The following is a 27,672-nucleotide window of genomic DNA, read 5'->3' on the forward strand; positions in this document are numbered from 1 at the left end:
TTTGACTTCACGTTCTGTAATTAGGGCAAAGGTAATGGCAACGATTCTCGAACTGGCGTGAATTCACACAACAACGTTGCAACAAAATATCAACATTCTCCGTTTCACCCGAACAATTTGATAGCTGTCTTTGGATGATCATATATTGCAGCTGTCTCGTTGAAGTAAGTCCCTTTGCTAATATTAGTTATGTTTGCAGCATTTTAAGCGAGCCCAGGATCTGTTTTTGTATTTATGGTTGTTACGGTGTGTACTTATTTTATGTCATCTGAAGTTACAATGTGTTGGAATAGCGCGTTCACAGAGTTAAATCCTGCGAATCTTACAACGTCAGTTGCACGTCTCTAGGCGGAGTAAACACGCACAGATTATGCAGAGCAGCATTGTTTATAAATTGTTCTAAGTGGCACGCTTTCTGGTTTTAGGTGAAATAATGGATAACCAGATTTTCGAGTCCACCGCTGAACGGACGTTTCAGTATCAGGACAGTCTGCCCTCTTTACCTGTGCCTTCTCTACAGGGCACACTGAACAAATACCTGGATGCAGGTGAGAGGTCAACACAGTTATGTGATAGCCAGCCTGCACTGCAAGTATCATGTGTCTTACACGGGAATGAGAGTGAAGTTAATACTTTTATGATCAATCTAATGACTTACTTTCCCTATAGTATAGACCATTTCAAAAGACGCAAACAACACCGGTCCAGAAGCACCTCCCGTCCCAGTTTTTTAACACTAGATAAACGTTAGGATAAAATACAACCAACAGAACACATAGAACTGAATCAAAAAGTTAAACAAACATCTTAAAGATGATGATATATGTTAAATAAAAAAAAACAGGCACAAACTGAAACAGGAAGCGTCTCTGGACCAGTATTTTTTACAACTTTTGAAATGGTCTATAATATGAGATGCATATTTTGTGTTTAAAGTCATAATGAAGTCCTCATTTATGAGGAACGGCGAAAATATTGCAGCAATTAGCAAATGTGACTTTAAAGTTGTTTAATATTTCTACAGTAAGACCCTTTGCATCTGAAGAGGAGTTTCAAGCCACAACGGCTTCTGTGAAGCGCTTTGAGAAGGGCATTGGACATCTGCTTCACCAGAAACTTCTGCAGAGAGCCAAATCCAGACGCAACTGGGTGATCCAAATAAATCATAAACCTTTACATACCTCTGAACGACTGTAATGTGATGTTTAATGACTTGGGTTTATAGTTTGGCTGAATGTGGTATATTTTCTTTGGTAGCTTGAGGATTGGTGGCTGGACTCGGCATATCTAGAGTTGCGCTTTCCCTCTCAGCTGAATGTGAATTTTGCGGGTCCTACAGCGTACCTAGAGCACTGCTGGCCTGCACGTGAGGGCACCCAGTTGGAGAGGGCCAGTATGGTTTTGTGGATCACCCTTCAGTACTGGGATCTTCTTCGCACGTACGTGGTTACTTTTATAAACACAAGCAGACTAGACTAGAACTGAAGGGTGTGACATTGATTAACATGGTATGATGTGATTGTGTGGTCATCAACCATTTGCTTCAGGACAGAGGTTATTGTGTTTAGCATTTTGAAATAAATAAAAAATTACTTAACCTCAAACACTGAAATGTTTAAAATTGCAGTGAGATTCGCTTAGTTGAAAAAATTTAATTTTGCAAAGCATAAAATGTGAAACATGAAACAAACACTGGGCCCAATATTGTATTAGTATTAGCACGTGTGCCAAAATACAGTAGAGTACCTAATTTATATAGAAACCAATTCAATTTTATTTATATAGCGCTTTTCACAATTGTTAATTGTTTCAAAGCAGCTTTACATTAATAAATGTAGGGAAAAACACAGAATAATCGATAGATAATATAAGAAGTAGTAGGGCTGTGATGAAAAAATCGATTCACCAATTCTGAATCGATTTTGATATTAATTTCTAAAATTCGATCCGTAACTCAGAGGATCGATTAAATAATTACTTAAACTTGCCGCGTCATTGAATTCACACATGCGTGGAAGGACATTAAAACAACGAACATGGCGGTCAGTAACATTAAGCAAGCAAGCATTGTTTTGAAAACTGTAATTCAGGTAACAGCTGGAAAAATGCTTTTTTCAAATCGGATCAGATCTAATCGAATAAAATAATGATAATCGATTCAAGATCTTGAGAATCGTAATCGAATTGATTCTTGAAAATTGAATCGAAACCCAGCACTAAGAAGTAGAATACAGTGAGCGTAGTAATAGTGTAACGTATACAGTAAATTGCTAAGTTAAGCCAATGTTGGCTGACTCTCCTGGGGATAAAAAACCCCCTAGGAGAAAAACCCTGTGGGAAACTCCTAGGAGGAGAAAAACCCTTGTAACCAATTTATTTATAAGTAAATTAATTTTTTTTTTCAGGATTTAAATGGATAATTTACAAAAAAAAATTCTGTCTTCATATATTCACTGTCAAGTTGTTACAAACCTTTATAAATGTCTTTGTTGTACTAAACATATTTTGAGCAATGTTTGTAAAGGTTTTTGAGCACCATTGACTTCCATAGCAGTGGCAGCCGGGGACTTCTTTTTCCGAGGGTGCTCGATGCGAAGTTCGCCACAACATGTATGTAGCCGGTCGTGTGTGGTTCCTAATTTCAAAATATGTGTTCTGTGCGACGAGTGATCCTGTGTGCATCACGTGTCTTGTCAAAATAAGTGCCTGCTGCAGGCGCGTCTAAAGGGGTTTATGATAAAAGAGACGCTCACGTTTGCCAGATACTCACATAATCTCATGCGTAATCAGAGTTTACTTTTAAGAGAGTGTCTTGCGTGTGTTTTGTGAACGTGAGCATCTCTTTTATCATAAACAATTTTGACACATGTGCAGCAGGCACTTATTTTTACAAAACACGTGTGATGCACATGGCTCACATGACGCGACAAACACATATTTTGAAAACACATAACACTCCGAACACACATTTTTGAATTTGCGCCCCTCGGATGAGCAGTCACGAGCCGCCACTGCTCCAAAGTATTTTTCTTTCCGTTTTTTCCAAATAAATTTATACAGATAAGTGATTAAATAATTTCAGACAGAATTTTTTCATATTATGGTGAACTATATCTTCAATAGTTGTTTATTTGCTGTTATTGTTATTTAGGGAGAAGCTAGCCATTCACAAAGCAGGAAATGTACCCTTTGACATGGATCAGTTTCGCATGCTCTTCTGCACCTGCAAGGTGCCTGGAATCAATAAGGACACAATCCTTAACTTTTTCAAAACAGAGAGTGAAACCTGGCAATAGCCATACCCAATTTCCAGTTTGCATGTTATCTCTGTGTTTATTTATATAGCATGTGTGGTCTTTGTGTTATGTAGAGAGTGAAGGACCGTGTCCTTCTCATATGGTAGTTATGTGCCGTGGGAGGCTCTTCACGTTTGATGCCCTCTGTGATGGTCGTATCCTCACTCCCCCAGAGCTGTTGAGGTATTGATGTCTACTTTAAATTTTATAGTTCCTTTGTTGGTCTCAATGCATGTCTTCATTGTTGATGTTTTTGTGTCCTTGAGGCAGCTCAGGTACATTAAAGAATCTTGTGATAGTGAGCCAGAAGGAGATGGAGTGGGTGCCCTGACCACAGAGGAAAGGACCACCTGGGCCAAAGTAAGAGCCACGCCCCCATTGGAGCATGACAACCAATCACAGTGCCCCAAATGGTTGAATGGATTTAATATATTAAAACCTTCACATTAAAGGTCACAAATATTACAGTTCATTGTCACCAGCAGTTATAAAAGATATGGTTAGGAACTATACTCTCATTCTGGCCTAATATTCAAGGACTTTGCTGCCGTAACATGTCTGCAGCAGGCGCAATGATATTACCCACTGCCCAAAAATAGTCCCCTGCTATTGAAAGTAACCAAGGGGACTATTTTCGGGCAGTGCGTAATATCACTACGCCTCCTGCAGCCATGGTACGGCAGCAAAGTCCTTGATTATTACGCCAGAATGAGAGTATAGTTCCTAGCCATATCTGCCTAGAAAATCACAACTTTTAATTTTCTGTCAGTCTTAGTGCACGATATAACTACAGAAGAGTTCCATTTTAAGGAGGAAAAATATCGAAGCTCTTTGGTTATTTTTTTTGCGCAGTGCTGGTTGTCTAATCAGATTCGGTGGATTGTGCTAAGCTATGCTAAAATTGGTACCGCCAGACTCGGAGATCCGCTGATTGGGTTCTAAAACAGTGAAGATCAGATGTTTAACTGTAGGGGAGCTGGAAAATGAGCGAGGAGTGTCCCAAATAATGTGTTTTATTGAAATGGCATTCTTTAATTTCTATTTTTTCAGGCACGGGATCATCTGATCTCCATTGATCCTGCAAATAAAACCATATTGGAGACTATTCAGAGTTCCCTGTTTGTACTTACCCTGGATGATGCCAAATCTTATTCTACCCCTGAAAACTACTCAAAGGTCTAGCAAATATTTTTGTATAAGTTACAAATACAACATCTTGTATGTCAAGTCTATAAGAGTAGATACTGTATAGTTTATAAACATGCTTTCTTTTTCTCTCTTTTTTTTCTGTGCAACAGCTGACCCAGCTTTCATTGACTGGTGATCCCACAATCCGCTGGGGTGATAAATCTTACAATCTGCTCTCCTTCTCTGATGGCACCTTTGGTTCTAACTGTGATGTAAATGCATTAGTAGATTATTTCCTCATTTAATGTTTATGCCGTGATGTCATAGATTGACTAAAGAAAGATTACGATTAGGGGCTGTGATGTTTAATTAAATAATGTGTATGTATATTTGTCCGTTAGCATGCTCCCTATGATGCAATGGTTTTGGTGTCTCATGGCTACTACATAGACCAAAAGCTAAAAGCCAATGGTGGAGTGTGGAAGGTAAGGTCTTGAGTATGATGTTCATGTTTAATTTTGTGTTTTTGTTAATGTGCATATACTGTATTAATGTGTTTCTGTGAGATTAACATTCTGTGACTCATAGGGTTCAGACGTTGTGCGTGACCTGCATGTGCCAGAGGAACTCATATTTACTGTGGATGAAAGAGTGAGAAGAGACATCAGTCTGGCTAAAGAACAGTACCAGAAAAGTGTGAGTAACGCAGACATGCACACAGTTTTTTTTTCTCATTATGATAGATCATTTCGTAGATCATTATGGGGACTTCTGTTATGCACAATTAAGTCAACATCATAAAACAAAGGGTTAATTCACTTGCCTGACATCTGTTGTGTGTCTTTAATGCATGCATTTATTTACAGGCACAGGACCTACAGGTTGTCTCTTATGCTTTTACTTCCTTTGGAAAAGCAGCCATTAAGAAGAGAAAACTTCACCCGGACACATTTGTCCAGCTCGCCCTGCAGTTGGCATATTACAGGGTGCACGGAAAGCCTGGAAGTTGTTATGAAACGGCCACCACAAGACGCTTCTATCATGGCCGCACAGAGACCATGAGGCCCTGTACCGTGGAGGCCGTGCACTGGTGCAGAATTATGCTCAACCCTGCCGCCACTGTATGTGTTTTGTATCCACAGCACATAATAAAGAAATGGTTCGCCTATAATTGTTTTCATTTCTGGTTATTTTACGCAGACTGAAGAGAAAAGGAAAGCTCTATATGCAGCTGCCAACAAACACAACAAACTAATGGGGGAGGCGCAGAATGGAAAAGGTTTGTGTCATTGTTTTAATATTTACATGATAAATTAAGTATTTAATAAACTTCAAATGTAGTTTTATAATATTAATTTGTAAATGATCTTTGCTTATTTTAGGTTTTGACAGACATCTCTTAGGCTTGTACCTAGTTGCTAAGGAGGAGGGTCTTCCTTTGCCTGACCTGTACTCAGATCCGCTCTATGCTAAGAGGTTAAACTTCACATTCTTACTTTTCACATATGCCTTTATTCCAAATAACGTTATATAATTTAAGGGCCTAATAATGTCTTTTTCAATGCCTCCAGTGGAGGAGGGGGAAATTTTGTGCTGTCTACGAGTCTTGTGGGCTACACTACTGGGCTTGGAGCAGTTGCACCCATGGTGCACCATGGATATGGATTTTTCTACCGTATCCGTGATGACAGGATTGTCTGTTTTGTAGTTCTTCACTTCAAAGGGCACATATTATGCAAAATCATAAATAGACATAAGTGTGTGTTGGCGTTGTGTGAATGCAACAACCCTACAATAAAAAAACAAACTCTCTTTTTGTTATGCCCATTGAACCAAAGCAGTCTTATTAGACATGCTGTTTTGATGCTCTTGTTAATGTGACGTCACACAAACAAAGCCCTGCCCTCAGCCACTGACTGACTGTGTAATTTTACTTAAAAGCTTTTCTAAATGTGTTCGTTAGCACGTTGTGGCGTTAATGCGGCTAAAGGTATTATTGGGTCTCATTCACGAAGCATGCGTTTGTACGCACAAATTTGTTCGTAAAATGTGTGTACAGAAGTTGCCATGAAACGTAAGTAGCGATTGCCTTATTTTCCCCGTGGTGACGTATATCTGAATAAAATGGCTTCTGAAATGAAATAAGGCAGGGCTGGATTTGAATTTGTCCATCGAGATCTGATTGGATCGTTTGAAGTTGGGTCGTGTTGCTAATTGCTAATCGCTGCGATCTTCTCCCGGACCCCGCCCTCCTGCCATACCATATGACTTAAAAAGAGATCGTTTTGAGGAGGGGAGGAGATTTGCTTTGATTAAAGATTACGAGCACACACACATTTTTTTAAAATAATGAAGCTCACAGATAAGTCAGATTTGTTAATAATACCACAATATTAAAAAAAATATATATATAGTTTTTAATTTCAATTTCATTGCGACTTTAACTTACAAATCATGATTTAACAAAAACGTTCATACTCAAATTTCTTCTAAAAGTAAAACGTAAGAACAACTTTGACCACACGTACGCAATAATCATGAACAAGGAAAAACATATATAAAATATATAACACAGATATATATTATAGGGTTCTTTTTCCTTGTTCATGATTATTGCATACATGTGGTGGTCAAAGTTGTTCTTACGTTTTTGCAAACTTTTAGAAGAAATTTGAGTATGAAAGTTTTTGTTGAATCATGATTTGTAAGTTAAAACGTATGTACGCACATTTTGCGAACAAATTTGTGCATATGCATGCTTTGTGAATGAGACCCACTCTTTTGTAAAAATGGGCATAATAGAGTGTATGCATTGACGTCACTTTTCCACATGACCACGCGAGAGCTCGTCTGGTTGAGTGGCAATAGGTGCTACAAAATGGCTGGTTTTCAAAGCGACTGCTGCGAAAATGCCAATAAAACTGACTATTATAAGCTTAAATTACATTTAGTTGGACATGATAGCAGAGGTGGACAATACTAAGTTACATTAGTTACATTTTCCAAGCATCTGTACTTTATTAGGATGTTTGTATTGGGAAAAAATGTACACTACATTCTAAAGCATATAAAGAATATTGTGTATTCTTTAATAATGCATATTAAAATTTATTTTTATACCTAATTACATTAAAATTGTGTACTTTTACTTATAAAAATTATAATAATATGCTTTGGAATGTATGTTTTCCAAAAAAACACGAATAAAATACAAATACTTAGTAAAAAGTAAAACCTCTGCTTGATAGTGACCCTAACTTATCAACCCACATGTGGTCTGTGGACGTTGGCATGAACAAAGCTCCGATAGCTCTTGTTAATCTGTTAGTACAGTCTATCGCACAACAGCTTTTTCCCATTTTCACCGTGTTTTCGCCGATGTCACGCTGTACTTAAATGCTGCTGCTCTGTCTTTTGCCACTGAGTGGGCGTAACCACAGTCCCTCTCGCCGACGGTGACGTCATGTGCATACCCTCTATATGCGCCCTTTAAACCAGAATTTTGTGCTTTGGTATCTGAAACAGTTCTTATTTTGTTTATTTATATACTTTGCTAGAATATGGCATTTTATTTACATTCCTCTCACCCTGATTTAGGATTGTTGCATCCTGTACCGCTTGGAAATCCAATCCAGAGACGGATGCTGAGAACCTTTTTCAGAACCTCACCACGTCTTTCCATGACATCATGCACGTCACTACTCTCTCCCAACTGTGAAGCAAAGCATCTTGGGAAGTATGAAACTAACCTCACTGCTTTAGATATGACGTTTAACAAAACTTATTATACATGGTTCTTTCAGGTATTACCTTCCTTTTGGCTGACTAATCTGCTATTAACAGGATATGGCTAGATTTGACGGGGTTGACTTGCTTTCTATGTTCCTTTAATAATATGTAGAAGCTTGACAATTCTGTATAAATGTGGACACGTTAACAGACTTAACAGAGAGACGATTTCCAGAAATAATCTGCAGTAGTTTTATTAAAGCAGGAGCTTTAAACTGTCATGTGCCTTCAGTTAGTTATTTCTTATGAATCGCTCAGATTAGGAATCGATAAACATTTCTATCCTAATGTATTTCCACATTACGAGGCGATTTCCCGGACAGGGTTTAGATTAATCCAGGACTAGGCCTTAGTTATATTAGGACATTTAAGTAGTTTTTACAAACAAACCTTACAAAAAACAATACTTGTTTTCATCTCGAGACAAAACTGTGTGTGATATATGTTAGGATACTTCAGGGCAAGGTGTTTTTAAATTAAGGCAGCTCAAATAGCATTTTAGTTTGGGACTAGGATAACCCCTGTCTGGAAAACCGCCCGTTATTGTCTCCTCTTAACTAGTGACCTTTAAAAAATGTGTTATGTCAGGAATCTAATGTTTAAGAATCGCAATTCCACTGGATGTTAATGCAATATGATTTGATTTTAAGATTAGCCCTCATGTTTGGAACTCAAACCTTATTCCAATTCTGTACCATTTAAAGTCTCAAACCAGGATGTTATAATCCTGACAATTTTATCTTTTCATTTTCAACAAGTTGTTTCTTTACAGATAGACTGTTTGACCTTACCTCACATTTTTAATGCACAAATCAATGCAATAGAGCAAAAAAACAATGCAAATGTATGTAATTCCTTTATTTTTTCAATTTCATGATTGTCATAAATTTGCATAAGAATGATTCTCATTCTCACCATGTGGGTTTTCTCATTTTAAGGCGTAATGCACTAGAGGGCAGTCTTTCTTGCACCAATAGAGTAAATTAATGTTTTTTTATATTGTAGATACCTGCGATGAGCAAAAATTATATTTTGTTACTATTTAACCAACCAAATAAGTGTCAATTAGTTCTTATTTTACTGATACTAACTCTGCTGTATTTGCTTCTCTTAAAAAGCATGATCTTCTTGTATTGTCATTATGAATGTAAATTGTTCACCACAAAATTTACTCTGATCTCAGATATTAAATGCATGCAAGGGTAACACTTTACAATAAGGTGGTATTAGTTAACATTAGTAGATAGATGCATTAATTAACATGAACAAACAATGTACAATATAGTTTTTTTTTAAGCATTTATTAATTTTTATTAATGTTAGTTAATGTAAATACGGTTATTCATGTTAGTTCATGGCCCATTAACTAATTTTAACTAATAATGTAGTAGTAAATGCTCAAAATAACACGAACTAAGATTAATAAATGCTTTATATGTATTGTTCATTATTAGTTCATGATAGCTAATGCATTAAGTAATTGTTAAAAAGTACAACCTTATTGTAAAGTGTTCCCAATGCAAGAATAGAAGAAAAGCAAGCACTTACAATGCTGTGAATAAAAGAATTGTGATTTATCTAATATAATGGGCTCAAATCGTGTATTAGTTATTGATTTTACACGCCCAAATCTATATTAGTGATAGGTTTTTTTATAGTAGCAAATAATGTGATTAAACACAAATGCTTGTTAAATATGTTTATTTTTGTTAACCTGGCAACTTTTGCATTACAGTACATCACACTGTATTTTCCTCTTAAAGTTTTGTGATTGGACAGTGATCATAAGTTGTTTCGATCTAATTTCATGACCATCTTTGTTTGAAAGCAGAATGTTTGTTGAAGGCTTATTTACCCCAGGTGTTAACTTGGTTTTCTGTTCATAAATGCAACAACTGTTTAAACCTCTATCTTGATAAAAGCTTTCATTACGAAGTTTGTAATTTAGGTTTGTAAGCATTATGGCATTTAAGAAAATAAAATGTTTAATTTTGTCAAAAACTGTCTACTTTCTTACATAAATCTGGATCATATTCAGGCATATTAAACCTAACTAACTGATGAAAAAGTACAAACTTTATTAAAAATATTTTCAGAATAAAAGTATTTGTGCACCTCAAACCAGTGCCAGTTTAGAAAGAAATAAAATAGCCTTTTGTTAGTTTGATCAATATCAGGACACCACACATACAGAACAAACCACTGATTATCTTGTCATGCAAGAAACAGTAACTCTTCACTGAGAAACCAGGGAAATATATTTAGTATTAGGCACATCAATTACTATATATTTAAACTGCATGCTGTTTTCAATCCTGAAAAGCCTGCTTTTCATCACTGTTTTGTTACTGTGGTAAAAAAACAACTTTCCAAACACACAAAGAGTGTAAACACAAAATGATATGGTAGTGCTTGGTACTGTTAATACAAAATAATAATTGTTAATACAATTCAATTTGCAAGGTCGATTTATGTTATGCCTGCAGAACAAAGCTGGTCCCTGACAGACCTTAAGCAGTGCTAGTCTTGCTTAACCAGAGCGCTGATCATCCAATGTATGCTTGGACACAAATTATGTGTTCAACTGTTCAAGTGTAACATTTCAAATACTACCCACCACACGGGAGCAATTATTTGAAATAAAATGTTTATCCTTTTAAATAAAGGCTCTAGATATGCACCCAGACTCTACTGTCAGTGACCCATCTGAGAGGTAACAAGGGTGTAGTACGCCCCCTGCTGGCTGAGGAGCTGTTGATGTGTGCCTTTTTCTACCACAACCCCATTTTGAATCACGGCAATGAGGTCTGCATTCTGGATGGTGGATAGGCGGTGGGCTACTATGATACAGGTTCGACCCTCGCGTGCCTTATCAAGAGCCTCCTGCACCACCTATTTACAGGACAGAAGGGTTAGAATGAAAAAAAAGGTGAATAGAATATTGTTTACTATTTTATTACATGTTTTGATCTGTACATTTTAAAATATATATATAGTAATTTTGATTTGAATTGTATTTTTATGCAATATATATATTAGGGCTGTCACGATTATGAAATTTGGCTGACGGTTAATTGTTTAATAAATTGTGACGATTATGCAGATTAATTGCCTATATATTTTATTGCTTTGAATGTTATTCTCATACATTTTTTCTTTGTTTATGAAATAATTTTCACATATTGTTGTGATTATAATTATAAATCTATAATTATTTTATGAATTATAATTATATAAATCTATATAATTAAATTAAATCTTTTGCAAGGCTTACCTGGGAGTAAATATTAATACACATTACACATATTTAAAAGTAATCTGATACAGTCTAGTTTATACAGGTGCTGCAGCTCCCCCTTGTGTTTTCTAGAGAGATGTGCAATCATTGCGGTGATCTGAAATCATCGCGATGAGGTCAAACAATCGCGATGAAATGATTATTAAATCATTGTGACAGCCCTAATATATTATATTTTACATATATATATATATATATATATATATATATATATATATATATATATATATATATATATATATATATATATATATATATATATATATATACGAGCAACATTTTATAATAAACTAATCCAAACTACTGAATCACACAAATGTAACTTTGGGAATTATGATTAAAACGGTTATATTGTAGTATCTCCAGTATAGTTTCCTATTGCCTAGAATTTGCAGAAATGTACTCTTGCCATTTTATTTGGTCTCAACCTGTGATGAGTTTTAAATAGTAATGAAGCAGTTCCCATCTATTATAGGATCTTACTGATTTCTTTTCTTTATTGTTGTGGGCCACCAAATCATTCATATCACAAGTATGTGACCATGCCTGTGAAAGTCATTTTTTGTGATCATATAATGTAAAGAACATTCAGTGAAAATATAACCTTGAATTCTTTAGTATTGACTGAGTCAAATACCAATGCCGTGTCAAAGATCAATGTGAAATCAAACTCTGACGCAGATTATGAGACTTTAGCCTGGATTTCACAGGAAGAGTCACATATTAGTTTTTAAGCAAATTTGTGTTTTGGCACAAATTTAAACATTAATTTTTAACATTCAGATTTCAGATAAAAAAAATCCACTTTGTGACTTTAATGTGAAACATTAAACTTTTAAATGATGTTTGTTTTTACTCAGTTCAGGAGGAGCGTGGTCAGTAGGGTGGTCCTTATTTTTCAACTTTTCATGCTCTCACCCCACCAATATGTTTAAATAAATAAATAAAAGCATTGGGCAATTTTTTTCAATATTAATTAATATTTAGAGGTTGCTCAAGACCTTTGAGTTTAACACATTCACCTATTATGTTATACTTTGTGCTAGCATGTATAATTGTTTAATAATATATACTTATGGATTTATTTGACCATGCTCCATGCAATTAAAACTCTTGTTTTAGTTGTGATATGTCTTTTAAAGCAGGAAAGCTTCAATGTGAATGAAGCACAATAGACAAGACAATGGCTGAAGCAACACGAATCAAGCTATATGGTTACTCGGATCAAAAGAGACTGAAATACACTCTAAAAAAACAAACGGTGCTATATAGAACCAAACTGGTGCTTTGGATCGTAATCATAGAAGAACCGTTTTTAGTGCCATATAGCACCGGTGACGCACCAGTGAAGCACCTGTGTAGAACCATATAGGGGCCATATAGAACCACTATAGCACCAAATATGGTTCTACATAGCACTATATGGTTCTACACAGGTGCTTCACTGGTGCTTCATGGCACTAAAAACGGTTCTTCTATGATTACGAGCAAAGAATCACTTTTGGTGCTATATAGCACCGTTTGTTTTTAGAGTGTAACTAGAACAAAGTTACCCTCCAAGAAGCAAGTTTTATGTGTGTTGTGCGTTTTTTAATCCAACCAAATCAGCGAGAAGCTATATAGCCATCCTTCACCTCCGTCCAGCATCCCTCCTACACTATATAGCCTCACTTTTTACTGGTACATCTATCCCAGTTAAAGAGGGGGGAGAAGGCTAATATTTTGAGCTTGTAGCCCTCGTTTTGGACAGCACGCCGAATATGCTTTATCTCATTACCCTATCCATTATATGTTAATACGAACGCGTGAAACAGCTGTGTGTGTGTGTGTGTGTGTGTGTACGCACCATCTCACTCTCAGTGTCAAGAGCAGATGTGGCTTCATCCAGCAGCAGTAGTTTGGGGTTTCTGAGGATGGCTCTTGCTATAGCAATACGCTGTTTCTGACCTCCTGAGAGCTGAGTACCCTTGTCACCTGCCTGTGTCTCGTATTTCTGCAACCAAAACACACAATCTAGATTTATACCTTCTTTCATTTTTAGGAATAGAACATTTAAAGGGATAGTTCGCCCAAAAATGAAAATTCTGTCATCATTTACTCATCTTCATGTTGTTACAAACCTTCATAAATTTCCTTGTTCTGATGAACACAAAGATATTTTGAGTAATGAACCAAACACTTTTTAAACACAATTGACTTCTATAGTTGTATTTTGTCCCACTATTTAAGTCAATGGTGCTTCTGTTTCCTGCTTTATTACAAATTTCTTCCTTTGTGTTGAGCAGAACAAGGAAATGTATGCAGGTTTCCAACAACATAATGCTGCACTTTTTACACCAGCCGAAGTATAGGCGTCAAGCGCGAGTGATTTCAATGTTAAGTCAATGTGAAGACGCATTGACGTGCATCTGAAAGGTCCCGCGGCCCGAACGAGGCGTTCAGCGCAGCACAGTAGACGCGACTCCGCCTCATTCACGCCCATTCGCCTCATCAATTCCTGAGGCGGAATCGTGTCTACTGCGCCGCGCTAAACGCCTTATTCGTGGCGCGAGATCTACAGACGCGCGTCAACACAGCAACGCGCAAGTTGAAAAATTTGAAAATGTGAACCCATGATGCGAATTTCCGCTTGAATGTATCAATGACTAAAATTTCACACGCGGCTTTCACGCACGAATGAAGCAAGTAAACTCAAATTGTTCAAGCGGCAAAATAGGCACGGTAGACGTGATTTTGATGCCTCAAACGTGGCTGGTGTGAACCCACGGTAAGGGTGAGTAAATGATGACAGAACTTACACTTTTGGGTAAACTATCCCTTTAATAGAGAGTTACTTATTTGCTATGTAACTTTCCAGAAAGAGATTTTCATCCTTGATAATTAAATTTTATTATAATCAAAATCAGTCATACAAGTAACTTCTAAATCTGTCATTATCTACCAAAACTCATGTTTTTTTAAACCCGAAAGCTTTTTTCCTGATATAGGTGTGACTGATGTGAATGATGCATTTGGGAATTTTGTCTCTACCTGTGGCAATCCCTCTATAAATGAGTGGATATTAGCGGCTTTAGCAGCCAGTTCGATCTCCTCCATCTTGACTTCTCGGCTATTATCTCCATATGCGATGTTTTCTGCCAGGCTGCAGTCAAACAGCACAGGCTCCTGGGACACGATACCTATCTGAGAGCGCAGCCAGTGGATGTTCAGCTTCTTTGTGTCATTATCATCCAGCATCTGTGTACAAACAGTACGTGTTACCAGTTTGTGATAATACTTCAATCGTCGATGACTGCAGTTATTAGTCCATTTTCTTAAAAAAATCCAGATAATTTACTCACCACCATGTCATCCAAACTGCCGATGTCCCTCTTCGTTCAGTCGAGAAAATATTATGTTTTTTGAGGAAAACATTCCAGGATTGTTCACATTTTAATGGACTTTAATGGAGCCCAATACTTAACAGTTTTAATGCAGTTTAAAATTGCAGTTTCAAAGGACTCTAAACGATCCCAAACGAGGCATAAGGGTCTTATCTGGTGAATCAATTGTCATTTTTGACAAGAAATAAAAAATATGTACTTTCAAACCACAACTTCTCGTCCATCTCCGGTCCTGTGACGCGCCAGCGCGACCTCACATAATTGCGTAATGCCGTGGAAAGGTCACGTGTTACATTTATGAAACGCACATTTGCGGACCATTTTAAACAATAAACTGACACAAAGACATTCAGTAGTATCATTCAACATACAACAACGTCGGAACGGTCCTCTTTTTCCACACTTGTGAACACTGGGGTGTAGTTTCGATACGTCATCCGTGACCTCTTGACATGATGACGTATTACGTGAGGTCGAGCTGGCGCGCAACAGGACGGGAGAAAGACGAGAAGCCGTGGTTCAAAAGTGCACATCCTCTATTTTTCTTGTCAAAAATGACAACGTTTCGCTAGGTGGGACCCTTGTGCCTCGTTTGGGATCGTTGGGAGTCCTTTGAAACTGCAATTTTAAACTGCATCAAAACTGTTAAGTGTTGGTGTCCATTAAAATTAGAAAAATCCTGGAATGCCTTCCCCAAAAAACACAATTTCCTCTCGACTAAACAAAGAAAAACACCAACACCCTGGATGACAAGGTGGTGAGCAAATTACCTGGACTTATCTCCAGAAAATGGACCAATCCTTTAAGGCTTCCCTCCCATTTAAACTATAATGTATCGTGGTCAATGTACAATTTTGCTATAAAATAATTAATAACATGTAAGTGCATACTTGTTTTTCACCATCTGTACTTTATATTTAGGAGAACATGTTTTTTAAACTATGGCCCTGTTTGCACCTGAATAAGTGATTATTGTTATTGTGATCAATGAGTATGAATTTCAGATGTGTGCTTTTAGTTTGGTATTTTTATATTTCAACATTCCCCAGCTTTTTAATCACATGGTTGTTTAATTTTAACCTGCATGTAATAAGCAAACTTTACAACCCTTTTTTATCATTGGTTCATTGGCAGGTACGCAGGCAGACCTTTGATATTGTCTAGAAAGAATCAGGAGGCATTAGTGTTGTTTACAGTATAAAAGTGATGCAGTCACGTGCATTTTTACCTTCAAATGTGTAATGAGTGAAGCACCTGAACTTCGTCGAGTCATTGAGGTGTGCATGTTTTAACTAGAGGGCCTTAAAGATATCTTATCTGCTTTGACCTTTAGCACTGATTTTCAGCAAAGTAATTCCATTTTCAGATTCATGACCGCATACTGAATTTAGTGTGAGACTGTGTTTGTGTGTACTCTTACCACTTTGCCCTGTTTAGGGTCATAAAATCTCTCCAGTAATTGAATTGTGGTACTTTTGCCACAGCCACTGCTGCCCACCAGGGCGAGAGTCTGACCCTTTTTCACCTTGAGCCTGAGCCCCTGCAGCACTGGCACGTCTGGTCGCGATGGGTAGTTAAAACGCACATCTTCGAAATGAACGTTCCCTTCAAAATGGTCCTACAGAGATCACACCACCAGTCAGACATACTGTATCTTTGAAATGTAAACATAATATAAACATTACAAGTTTAAGTTACAAAACAACACACTCTTAAAACAAACGGTGCTAAATAGCACTAAAAGTGCTTTACTGGCTCGTAAAACTTTAATCATGTATTCTATTGATCATCTCTAAATATGTGTAAGCTGTGTACCGGTTTGTTCCCCTCCTCTGAGGCATTGTCAATGGCCGGGACTCTGTTGATGAGGTTCAGGACATGAGAGGCAGACATCTTGGCCTTGGCGTAGTTTGGTGTAAAGGAGTTTGCTTCTCCCACGGCCATTGCTCCGTACACTATAGCTGAGATTACAAGAAAGACAACAGCAGATATATTACAAACTCTTAGAGTATATAGAAACATACATAACATTTTTGCATGTGATTTTACACATAATCTGTGAGCAGATATTAGGAAACATTCAGCTGATAAATGAACCAAATATTATCCTATTTTATAATTTGTGACACAGTCTGTAAAAACCCAGCTTTACTGTGTTTTACATAAAATCATTCTACGTAATGTAAAGATCAGCCTGTGAAAATATAATCTTGATATCTTTAATACTGACTGAGGCCATGTCAAAGATTGAATTCAATGTGAAAACAAACTCTGATGCTCCTAATATTACTGTAGATTATGAGACTTTAGCTTGGATTTCACAGACGGATATCACGTTTGTTTCACAAATGTTAATGGTAATACTGTATAATAATAAAACAAATCTTAAAACTTTTTGTTGGTGACTGTTGTACAGATAATAGGGCTGTCAAACGATTAATAGTGAGTAATTGCATACAAAATAAAAGTTTGTGTTTGCATAATATTTGTGTAGTGCTGGGCAAAGATTAATCGCATACAAAATAAAATGATTTTTTTTTGCATAAGATATGAGTGTGTGCTGTGTGTAATTATTTTGTATATATAAATACAAACACATTCATGTATGTATTTAAGATTTACATGTCTATATAAATATATTTATATTTTTATAAATTCTATATTATATATAAACAAAAACAAAATGGATATATAAATAAAAAAGCTCTAAAAATGTGTATGTGTCTGTGTTGAAATATATATGTTAATACTGTATAATAATAAAACAAATCTTAAAACTTTTTTTATTGGTGACTGTTGTACAGATAATAGGGCTGTCAAACGATTAATCGTGATTAATTGCATACAAAATAAAAGTTTGTGTTTTATATATGTGTAGTGCTGGGCAAAGATTAATCGCAATTAATCGCATACAAAATAAAAGTGATTTTTTTTTGCATAAGATATGAGTGTGTACTGTGTGTAATTATTTTGTATATATAAATACACACACATTCAGGTAAGTATTTAAGAAACATTTACATGTCTATATATTTATTTAGATTTTTATATATTCTATATTATATAAACAATAACAAAATGGATATATAAATAAAAATGTTCTGAAATGTATATATGTATGTGTCTGTGTTTAAATATATATGTTAATACTGTATAATAATAAAACAAATCTTAAAACTTTTTTGTTGGTGACTGTTTTACAGATAATAGGGCTGTCAAACGATTAATCGTGATTAATTGCATACAAAATAAAAGTTTGTGTTTGTATAATATATGTGTAGTGCTGGGCAAAGATGAATAGTGATTAATCACATACAAAAAAGTGATTTTTTTTGCATAAGATATAAGTGTGTGCTGTGTGTAATTATTTTGTATATATAAATACACACACATTCAGGTAAGTATTTAAGAAACATTTACATGTCTATATATTTATTTAGATTTTTATATATTCTATATTATATATAAACAATAACAAAATTGACAAATTTAACCAAAATGACTTTTTAAATACATTTTTTTCTGAGAGACTTTTATTTTGACGCGGTGATCTGTTATGATACCATGGAAACGCATTTTCAGTTGTGAAAGAACCGCGTGGGAACAACCATGGGAACAACACAGAAGCTAAATACTTCAATTCGGAGGCTTTGAACTTAACATTAGCAATATGCTTGGATAAAGTTTGCTTTTGAAGAAGTTCCAGCTCGTGTGGGGAGCGTTTGTTAACGTTGTGGACATGGATTCATTTGTAAAGAAGTCGATGCTGGATTTGCAGAGAGACTCAGAAGCACCACTTATATTGGATCTGACAACAATGACACAGCAGTATAATTCACAGTAAGACATTTTACTTTATTTAAGTTACTGCGTTTCACTATTGCTTTGTTAAAGAGATTGCTTGATGTCCTGTTGTAACATCCGTGTCTAAATACGTTTGTTGACTGATTTAATTTACTAAAAACATTAAACGATTAATAAAGGTACAACACTTAACAATACGACTGTAATTTAAAGGTAGAAATATACAAAGTTAGTTATAAGGAAGGATTTATCAACCGCAGTTTAGATTCTGATGCCCGTTTACTGTGTTGTATACGGTAATTTAGGCAAGTTGCGTTTGAAAGGTCAAACACTCAACAAAGCTTATTTTTTATCATATAACTGTGGTATTTAACATTACGTGAATGTAAAAGCAACCTCACAAGCACAATAGAAATATACAAAGTTATTGATAAGGATTTATTAGACGCAGTTTAGATTCGGATGCACGCTTACTGTGTTTTATACGGTAATTTAGTCACGTCGAGTTTTGTTTCTACTTTAATATACGTATTGTCATTTATGTGTATCATCTTTAGCACCCAGAATCTTTTGTGTCTCAAACATATTTGTGTTCGCCTGCTATTTTTATCACATTAATGTTTTTAAAACATTTCCCTACATGTAATGACGGGGAATGAAGCTGTCCAATCATAGCAGTGGGTGTTTACGTTCAGGTCTTCAATGCGGCCCGCCCCTTCAAACGAACCATTTCTCAAGACAGCCACTAATCCATGTTACAAAATAGCGTATTACTTATTGCTTTTGATGTTTTTGAATGTAAAAACAACGCGAAATGCATAAGTAGACATCAATCAACGTCATAAAGCAATAAAATCGACCAATTCACGGCCCCTTTAAGAAACATTTACATGTCTATATATATTTATTTATATTTTTATATACTCTATATTATATATAAACAAAAAAATGGATATCTAAATAAAAATGTTCTGAAATGTATATATGTATGTGTCTGTGTTTATTTAAACATAATTATTACACACAGATACATAAATGCACTTTTATTTTCTATACGATTAATCGCGATTAATCTTTGCCCAGCACTATTTTATATATAAATAACATTATAATTATTCGTGATTAATCGCATACAAAATAAAAGTTTGTGTTTGCATTATATATATATATATATATATTAGGGCTGTCAAAATTAACGCGTTAATAACGCGTTAACGCAAATTCATTTTAACGCCACTAATTTTATTAACGGAGATTAACGCAACGCGCAATTTCTGTTTGACCCTTGGTCCAGCCCATAGTTGAATGAACAGAGACGCAGACAAATGTGACTCTCTCTAAATGAGTAAAAGGTTTTCATAGAAATAAGAACATTAAGCAAATCGTCTACCAAATCTAATGCTCTAAATGCTCGTTGGACATCTGATATGATCTTTATTTATACGTCTGAGAGGTGTAACGTTACCGTCCTCCTAATGCTTAATCTAATACAAAGATGCGTCTCAATTCATTTTGGTTTCGCTTTTATGCATGACTTAGAAAATAGACTGCAGGACTTGCTTGATGTTAAAAGAGTCATTAAGAGAGATAAAGTTCGGTACCTGATTAATGTTAAAGAGTTATTAAGAGCGACAAGACTCAAAAGCGATCCCCTCACGCTGACTGACTGATATCTGAAGCGCGTGCACACAGACGCGCGAGTGCGAGACCCGGATATATAGACATCTACACAAAATTACAGTTTTACAAATATCTGTTTTGATAAGAATTCACGCAGGTAGGATCTATAATCTGTTATGTTTTAAGTAAATGTTTGGTTAACTGTTGGGAAAAACTATCTGATGTGTAACATTATATTAGATCACTTAGATTTTAAGCAGTCTGTCTCAATGTCAATCAAACAAAAGGAAAAAAAGTTGAACATACATTGATGATGTTTTTGCTTTGTGTGTGCTAAATCTATTAGTTTTACCAGTGATTTTAAGGTATTGATGTGGTAATATAATGTATGGATGTGGAAATGTTTGTGGTAATTTGACTCTTTCAACTTCAAACACGTGTAGTTCTGTCATATTTTGTTATATTTCAACAAATCATGCATTGTTCTATGTTTTAATAGAGAATGTCAAAATATGAACAACTATTTTTTTTAAATTTGCTAATTCCGACTCAACTTGCCAGCACAGGTCACAAATGATGCAGCAGCAAACAAAAATGGAGAAAGAAAAATCTTCTGAAAGGAAAATTCATATACAAAACAATGGCTGGTGATTCTGTTAAAATGTAAACAGGTTGTTGTTAACATACATTTGCATAAAGCATCTATATATGTATATATGATTAGAATATTAAAAACTTGAAAAGTGTTAAATTAGGGTAAATTTAGAATGGATAAAAATGTGCGATTAATTTGCGATTAATCGCAGTTAACTCATGAAATCATGCGATTAATCTAGATTAATTTTTTTAATCTATTGACAGCCCTAATATATATATATATATATATATATATATATATATATATATATATATATATATATATATATATATATATATAAACAAACTTTTATTTTGTATGTGATTAATCACGATTAATTATAATTATAATGTTATATGTATAAAGAAAAAATATTATTTATAATTATGTATGTGTGTATTTATATACATAATAATTACACACAGTACACACATGAATTTGTAAAACAACAATGTATTTTGTATGCGATTAATCAGAATTAATCATTTGACAGCCCTATATTTGAAATGTATTTGTAGACCAGTATATGATTGTGGGCATTCACTGTTATTTATTCAGATCTAAAGAAGACTAGGTTTAAATTTTCTCTATTTCTCTGTTTCAAGGCCCACTCTTGAGAAAAAGCGTGTTGAGAATATACACAATATATTCTGCTTTAAGTCCTTCAGAAATGAATACCTGCATCTTTATCTGAGTATAATGAATCACTAATTTTGTTCCTGTGTTGTGCTGGAGACTAAATCATTATTCTTTGCACATCTGCTTAGTTTAGTCTGACAAGCTGTTCTTTCTCTAATCATTAACTGATGTTATAGAAACCAGCAGACTTTGGACATCCCAATTCACTCTCATTTAACACTGTAACTAATGTACAAACACACAGTACTTCTCAGGTCTTAACTACTCTGTGACGCAATATATATTCTAAATCATGTTAAAACTACTCTGAAATGTCACTTACAGAAAGACGCCCTCAAAGGTCATTAGCTTTTGTTCAATAAGCCAAGAACCGAACTTGAAACAGCCAGCATAGGCAAAGTAGATCATCGCTTGGGAAAAGGAGAATGTCAGACCAAAAACATGTGCCTTTTTCTTAGAATTCCTAGAAAAAATACAGTCATCGATTATATCAAACACTTCGATATTTTATATATTTATTAAAAAAATGATAAATTTATTAAAACATGCAGTACTTGTAAGGCACGACTAAGTTCTCCTGGTACAGACTCTCAAACTTTTTCTCTCTTGTCAAAGAAACCACAGTACGTATATTCTCGATAGCTTCTGTCGCGACCTAAATGGACAAAATACATTAGACTGCAGATGTAACAACTTGTGGTGATGTGTTATCAGGGATAAAAACTATAATTAAATAACATGATAAGAAAATAAAAATCAGCTTATAGAACGACACTATAGTGCACAATAAAGGTGTAAAAAGTTATCTTTAAAAATTTGTATAGTGTTAAAAGACACCTGACTTCAGCTCATTATATATGAGTCAATATTTACCTTCCCAGCTTGCTCAAGCTCCTTCTTGTCTTTTAGCGCATGTCCTCCTAATAACTTCATCTGAATTGCTCCAGCCACAGCCATGATTGGTACAATGGAGAGAATGAGGAGGGTTAACTGCCAGCCATACACAAATGAGATAATGATGGAGGTGCCCAGGTTGGCAACATTCTGTGCCAGGGTTGCCATTCTCAAGCCGGTGGCCTGCAGGGAACAGTCATAGTGCAGTTTGGGATGAAGTACAGTGTTATCTCACAATAATTCAATACTGACACTGTAAGCTACACAGTAAAAAAATTATATCAAATCAACATATATTTTATGTTACAAATTAAGGTAATTAACGATTTCAAGTTATGTCAACTTATCACAAAGTCAAAATTTAGAAAAGTAGGTTGAATTGAACTGTATAACCAAATACTGCATTTGAAACAGCATTTTTTACAGTGAAGGTCAAAGACTGGCCATAATCATAGATTATAACCCTTCTTTCCAATAGTCTTAATATAAAAGATCATAAAACTTGAAAAATTGAAAACCAAACTTAAACAAAATCAAACTTAAACATGTTTCAAAAAAGTTTTTTGAATCATTCTCAAATCATATAACATATCTCATAGATCACACCACAAACATGGTGTCGATATCAGACTTTTAAACAACATTATATTATATACAATATATTGTCGATCAGATGCGTTTTGTTTTTTTACTAATAATTACAAGACAAATACTGGGACCAAGCAATGTTTTACCATCTATGTTTGATGAAGAAGAAAACTTACGCCCTGAACTTGAGCCGTATCAGCAGCCAGTCTGGTGGTCAGAGCACCTATACTGTTCTTATTGTCATCAAACCAACCCAGGTCCTAAAATACACACGCACAAACATACCCAACAGGTGTTTTTTTACTATTTGTCAACAGACATCGGCAAGAAGCATCTTTTGAGTAAACCTTTATGATGATGGTTTGTGTCTTCACCTGTCTCATCATAGATCTGAAGGCTCTAGACCTCAGTCTCATGGTCAAAATCTCACCAGCTTTTCCAAAACAGAAACCCTGAAAAAACAAAAACATTGAACTGTCATGCTTTTTGACATAATATAGCGTAAGAAATGACAAACAGATTCAAATAATGAATAGATAACATAATATCATAATAAATCTTACTTAAAACAAGTGCTTTTAAACCTCAAAATCAGCTATTTTCCTACTTGTACTTTATTTAATAACTTCAAGTGTTAAATGTATTCTAACAAAGCATTTAGGGTTTTTAGCTGTGGTAGTTAAGCAGATAATTGACAGATCTGTCTGTTATTGACTGAAGTTATTTCACAATAGCCATCAACTTTGAGATAAGAAAGATCCTGTGAACTTTACCACCACACACTGTAGGCTACAGTTTGCATCTCACATGTGTGCTTTTCAGAGCAACTTATGTCCATAGCAACAGCTTATGTGAACACCTCCTATCCCGTTCTAGTTAGATAGGATACAGCTACAGCCAAATCTCACAAGATGTTGGGTTTAGGGGTAGGTTTGGGAATAGGATTAGGATGAAAACAGTGGATCTGGCTAAATAGGATACAACTACGGTCTAAATTCTGTGAAATTTTAGGTTTAGGGTTAGGATAAAAACAGTGCTCATCCAGGTTTTTGCCCATAGCTGTATCCCTTTTAGCCACAACCCTTTTATCCAGTGAAGCCCGGGATACACTGCACGATTATTGGCTGTCCCAGACGAAAGATGTTTATCGTGAAACAATCGTCGCAATTTCAGTGATTATGTTGTGGTCCTATGTCGCAGGGGTGAAGCCAGAATTAAATTTTTTGAGGGTCCTATCTTAAAATGAGGGGGCAACTCATATATATATGTATATGTATATGTATATGTATATATATGTATATGTATATATATGTATATGTATATGTATATATATGTAGCCAGATGTATATATATATAAAAGATGTAGATGGCACATTGTCACCGAATATAAATGAACTCTCACGCAAAGATGACACCGTAAGTTACGCACAACAACGCGTGACATGAGCTAATCCAGTCAAGTTTAAATAGCTGCATTTTACCGTGCAGCATTTTGATTGGTCAATCTATCAATCAGACTAAGAAATCAAAATATTCTTATTTTATTTTAAGCAATTGGAAATCTGAGGGCCCACCCAGGCCCCCTCATGGCTACGCCCCTGCTATGTCGTACAATGAGAGAGGTTCAAAGACGGCCGTTTTCCCGGTCTTGCGTCCAAAGATAGCCTATAATAGTTTTCTGACAGTGTCAGAAATTCGGCATGATCACCGCACAGTGTGTTTGCTGCTACGACCTGCGCGCTGGTATTTATTTACCACGAGTGCATGCTGGTGACGTTGCGCTAACGTGGGACGCAGCCGCCAAAGCTTCCGTGTAGTCTACATCATCGTGCAGTCTACATGCCTGTCGTACCCAAGTTAAAACGATTCATGGTGCACAGTGTGATAAGGTAATGATCTTATAGGAGGACAAAAATCCTGCAGTGTATTCCAGGCTTTAAGACTGTAATTCCTCACTGTCTCTATTTCTTAAATGTTGATGCTTCCACACAAAACAGAAACCCTGGAAAAACAAAGTGAAAAATGACAGGATTCCAATGCCAGCAAACAGCAGAGAGTACAGGTCACATCTCTCCCTAATGATTTTCGGATCAGTCCCACCAAACACCTAGAGAGAGAGAGAGAGAGAGAGAGAGAGAGAGAGAGAGAGAGAGAGAGAGAGAGAGAGAGACATTACAGGTGTAACATGAAGAAATGCTCAATATGAATAATAATTGTCAACGACTGTCAGTAATGACCATTTCTCACATGTTTTTTTATCGCTATTTAATACATACAGCAATAATTTTAGAGAAGATGACAGCGAATGCAGGCTGCATGGCTCCATTGATGACGGCACAGAAGACTCCAACCATTATGTACAGCCATTCAGGTTTGTTTAGTTTCAGGACTGTCAGGAAGGAGACGCTTGGAATCTTCTGCAAAGAACCGAAAGGAAAGCTACAAAGCTATTTCGTAAATAAATGTAGCGCATAATAATTTGTCCTCAGATTCTTACCTCATCCTCCTGTTTCTCTTCATCCTGCACGTCTTTCTCTGAAGCGCTTTGGGATTTCTGTCTGAACAGCGTGCGTTCATTCAAAGAGCTGACAGATGGACTCATCTCCTCTATAGCCATCTCCTCTTTGCTCTGCTCTTCTTTATCTGTACTTTTGAACATCTGAGACAGCACAAAATTGTTTGAAATCAAAACTATCACTATTTACATTTTTATTATATTTCCCCTGTCTAATCATTATTTATATATACATTTGTATATAAAGAGATGTTTTGTACTATAAGTTTCAAACCTGCATCGTAACCAAGGTATGATAGACTCCCTTTCTTTTCATCAGTTCTTCATGTGTGCCCAATTCTACTATTTCACCATTCTGGAAACCAGCGATGACATCAGCATTTCGAATAGTGGACAGTCGGTGAGCCACTATAAGGGTGGTCCTACCCAGCCTCACCTTTTCAGATGTAAACATTTCAGTATCAGTTGCACACTGTGTCAGGCATGTATAAATCTTCTCATGCTCTGTTTACCTTATCTAACGCTGCCTGTACGATAGTCTCGCTCTCAGCATCCAGAGCAGATGTAGCTTCATCGAGAAGCAGGATCTTTGGGTTACGCACAAGCGCTCGTGCGATGGCAATACGCTGCTTCTGTCCCCCGCTCATCTGAGTGCCTCTGTCCCCAACCAGCGTCTCAAATTTCTGAAAATTTTAAACAACAAAGTATAAAATATACTATCTAAATATATGATATCAATGCTTTTTTGATTTTTATTCACATCAGGGAGCTTCATTATAAAGTTGTAGGCATTGGCTTCCTGCGCGGCCCGCTCGATCTCTTCCTGCGTGACATCTTGACGCCCGTAGCGGATGTTTTCGGCGATGGTGGTGGCGAACAGCACCGGTTCCTGACTGACCACACCAATCATTTCTCTAAGACCTCGCACATTCAGAGAGCGAATATCATGACCGTCTATTGTCACCTGCGGAGTGGCACGAAAACTAAAAGTAAAGACGGGACAAAACAGTTTCTGTCCATTTTAGTGTCTGTTTGTACTCACAGTCCCTTCCTGTGGATCGTAAAAGCGTTGGAGCAGCTGGATTGTTGTGCTTTTTCCACACCCACTGCTGCCCACCAAAGCAATCGTCTGTCCACTCATGATTTTGAGATTCAAGCCATTTAAGACCTTCACAGACACATGGCTTCTTTTAAGCATTTGTTTAAGTTATTGTGCTGAGATATACATGCTTATATAAGTTTTTAGCATACCTTCACATCTTCTCGTGAGGGGTAATTGAAATGAATGTTTTTGAACTCTATGTTTCCTTTGACAACATCGAGTTTGTAGCCTTCATCTGAGTAACTGTTAATGTTGGGTTCCTGTTGGCAAACAAAGCAATTTCTAAAATGTAATAAATTCAGTAAGAAATCAATCTTGTTCAGGCTAATAGCCATCAACTTATACCAAGAATGGGTTCCTGTGTTTTTCAGTTCTTTGGATCTCAGCAGGGAAGCACCTCTGAACTTGAGGTTTGGTTGCTCAAACAATTAAGGGAAGTTTGTACAATTTGGCTTTGGAATATTTATGTTCACCTTTTCGTATTCCTGACTTTTTTCTTTTGTCTCAAAATGTTTGTCTGTTCACTGTGTGTGTAATGTTTGTTTAAACTAGATCCTCTGAGTCTAAATAAAAAAAACTTGTTTTTACTGTGTAGACTCATGTTTCTTCACTCTTAGAACAGATGTGTTAAAAACATGTGAACACACTAAATGCGTTGTCCCAGAATCCACACATCTCTTTGTTATAATTTAAACAACAACTTTTAACACAAATTGTGTTTAATTTTAACACAGATTAACAGAAAACGACAAATATTGTGTTAAAATGAAACATGATCAGTTAAAAGCATAACACAAAATACTGTGCTCTTTTTTAGAGTATTGGAGAAATTACAATTTCTACTATTCAATGAATTTGTATTCACAATGAATATTCTCTGAATTACTAATAAAAAAGTATTTGTTTGTGTTTAAGAATAAATATCAACAAAGTACTTTAAATGTAGTTTATATAACAAGCAAAATAAACAACACGTAGA

The 27,672-nt window shown here is 35.7% G+C and overlaps 2 protein-coding genes across 3 annotated transcripts in view; one reads left to right on the forward strand and one right to left on the reverse strand.

Annotated features, from left to right (window-relative positions):
• On the forward strand, window positions 1-10,214 carry crot (carnitine O-octanoyltransferase). The gene is made up of 16 exons (XM_073872164.1): window positions 1-164; window positions 426-548; window positions 1,025-1,149; window positions 1,258-1,439; window positions 3,152-3,274; window positions 3,369-3,479; window positions 3,563-3,656; window positions 4,347-4,472; window positions 4,595-4,696; window positions 4,826-4,909; window positions 5,013-5,120; window positions 5,291-5,545; window positions 5,625-5,703; window positions 5,807-5,900; window positions 5,996-6,113; window positions 8,020-10,214. Exons 2-16 carry the CDS (start codon window positions 434-436, stop codon window positions 8,140-8,142), a joined length of 1,839 nt encoding a protein of 612 aa, XP_073728265.1. The 5' UTR covers window positions 1-164; window positions 426-433; the 3' UTR covers window positions 8,143-10,214.
• Window positions 9,898-27,672, reverse strand: part of abcb4 (ATP-binding cassette, sub-family B (MDR/TAP), member 4) — a 24,210-nt gene continuing 6,435 nt past the window's right edge. Inside the window, exons 11-28 of one of the 2 annotated variants that reach the window (XM_073872161.1) lie at window positions 26,843-26,953; window positions 26,634-26,759; window positions 26,352-26,555; window positions 26,104-26,274; window positions 25,866-26,027; window positions 25,574-25,735; window positions 25,353-25,493; window positions 25,083-25,183; window positions 23,451-23,532; window positions 23,253-23,336; window positions 22,468-22,671; window positions 22,149-22,249; window positions 21,917-22,057; window positions 16,710-16,866; window positions 16,315-16,512; window positions 14,542-14,748; window positions 13,358-13,504; window positions 9,898-11,105 (exon numbers count right to left, since the gene is read on the reverse strand). In XM_073872161.1, coding sequence (XP_073728262.1) covers window positions 10,908-11,105; window positions 13,358-13,504; window positions 14,542-14,748; window positions 16,315-16,512; window positions 16,710-16,866; window positions 21,917-22,057; window positions 22,149-22,249; window positions 22,468-22,671; window positions 23,253-23,336; window positions 23,451-23,532; window positions 25,083-25,183; window positions 25,353-25,493; window positions 25,574-25,735; window positions 25,866-26,027; window positions 26,104-26,274; window positions 26,352-26,555; window positions 26,634-26,759; window positions 26,843-26,953 — 2,697 coding nt within the window. In that variant the 3' untranslated portion in view covers window positions 9,898-10,907. Of the gene's footprint in view, window positions 11,106-13,357; window positions 13,505-14,541; window positions 14,749-16,314; window positions 16,513-16,709; window positions 16,867-21,916; window positions 22,058-22,148; window positions 22,250-22,467; window positions 22,672-23,252; window positions 23,337-23,450; window positions 23,533-25,065; window positions 25,184-25,352; window positions 25,494-25,573; window positions 25,736-25,865; window positions 26,028-26,103; window positions 26,275-26,351; window positions 26,556-26,633; window positions 26,760-26,842; window positions 26,954-27,672 lie in introns of both variants that reach the window. The other variant, XM_073872162.1, reaches the window with a different exon arrangement.

This window comes from Misgurnus anguillicaudatus, chromosome 10, assembly GCF_027580225.2.
Source record: "Misgurnus anguillicaudatus chromosome 10, ASM2758022v2, whole genome shotgun sequence".
In the NCBI taxonomy this organism is placed as follows: Eukaryota; Metazoa; Chordata; class Actinopteri; order Cypriniformes; family Cobitidae; genus Misgurnus; species Misgurnus anguillicaudatus.

Excerpts from the sequence above, each read along its gene's own strand:
- crot (XM_073872164.1), top strand. The coding sequence starts at position 434 with ATGGATAACCAGATTTTCGAGTCCACCGCTGAACGGACGTTTCAGTAT. Across the intron at positions 1,150-1,257 it reads CCAAATCCAGACGCAACTGG|CTTGAGGATTGGTGGCTGGA; the intron begins GTGATCCAAATA and ends TTTCTTTGGTAG. Across the intron at positions 6,114-8,019 it reads TCTACCGTATCCGTGATGAC|AGGATTGTTGCATCCTGTAC; the intron begins AGGATTGTCTGT and ends TCACCCTGATTT.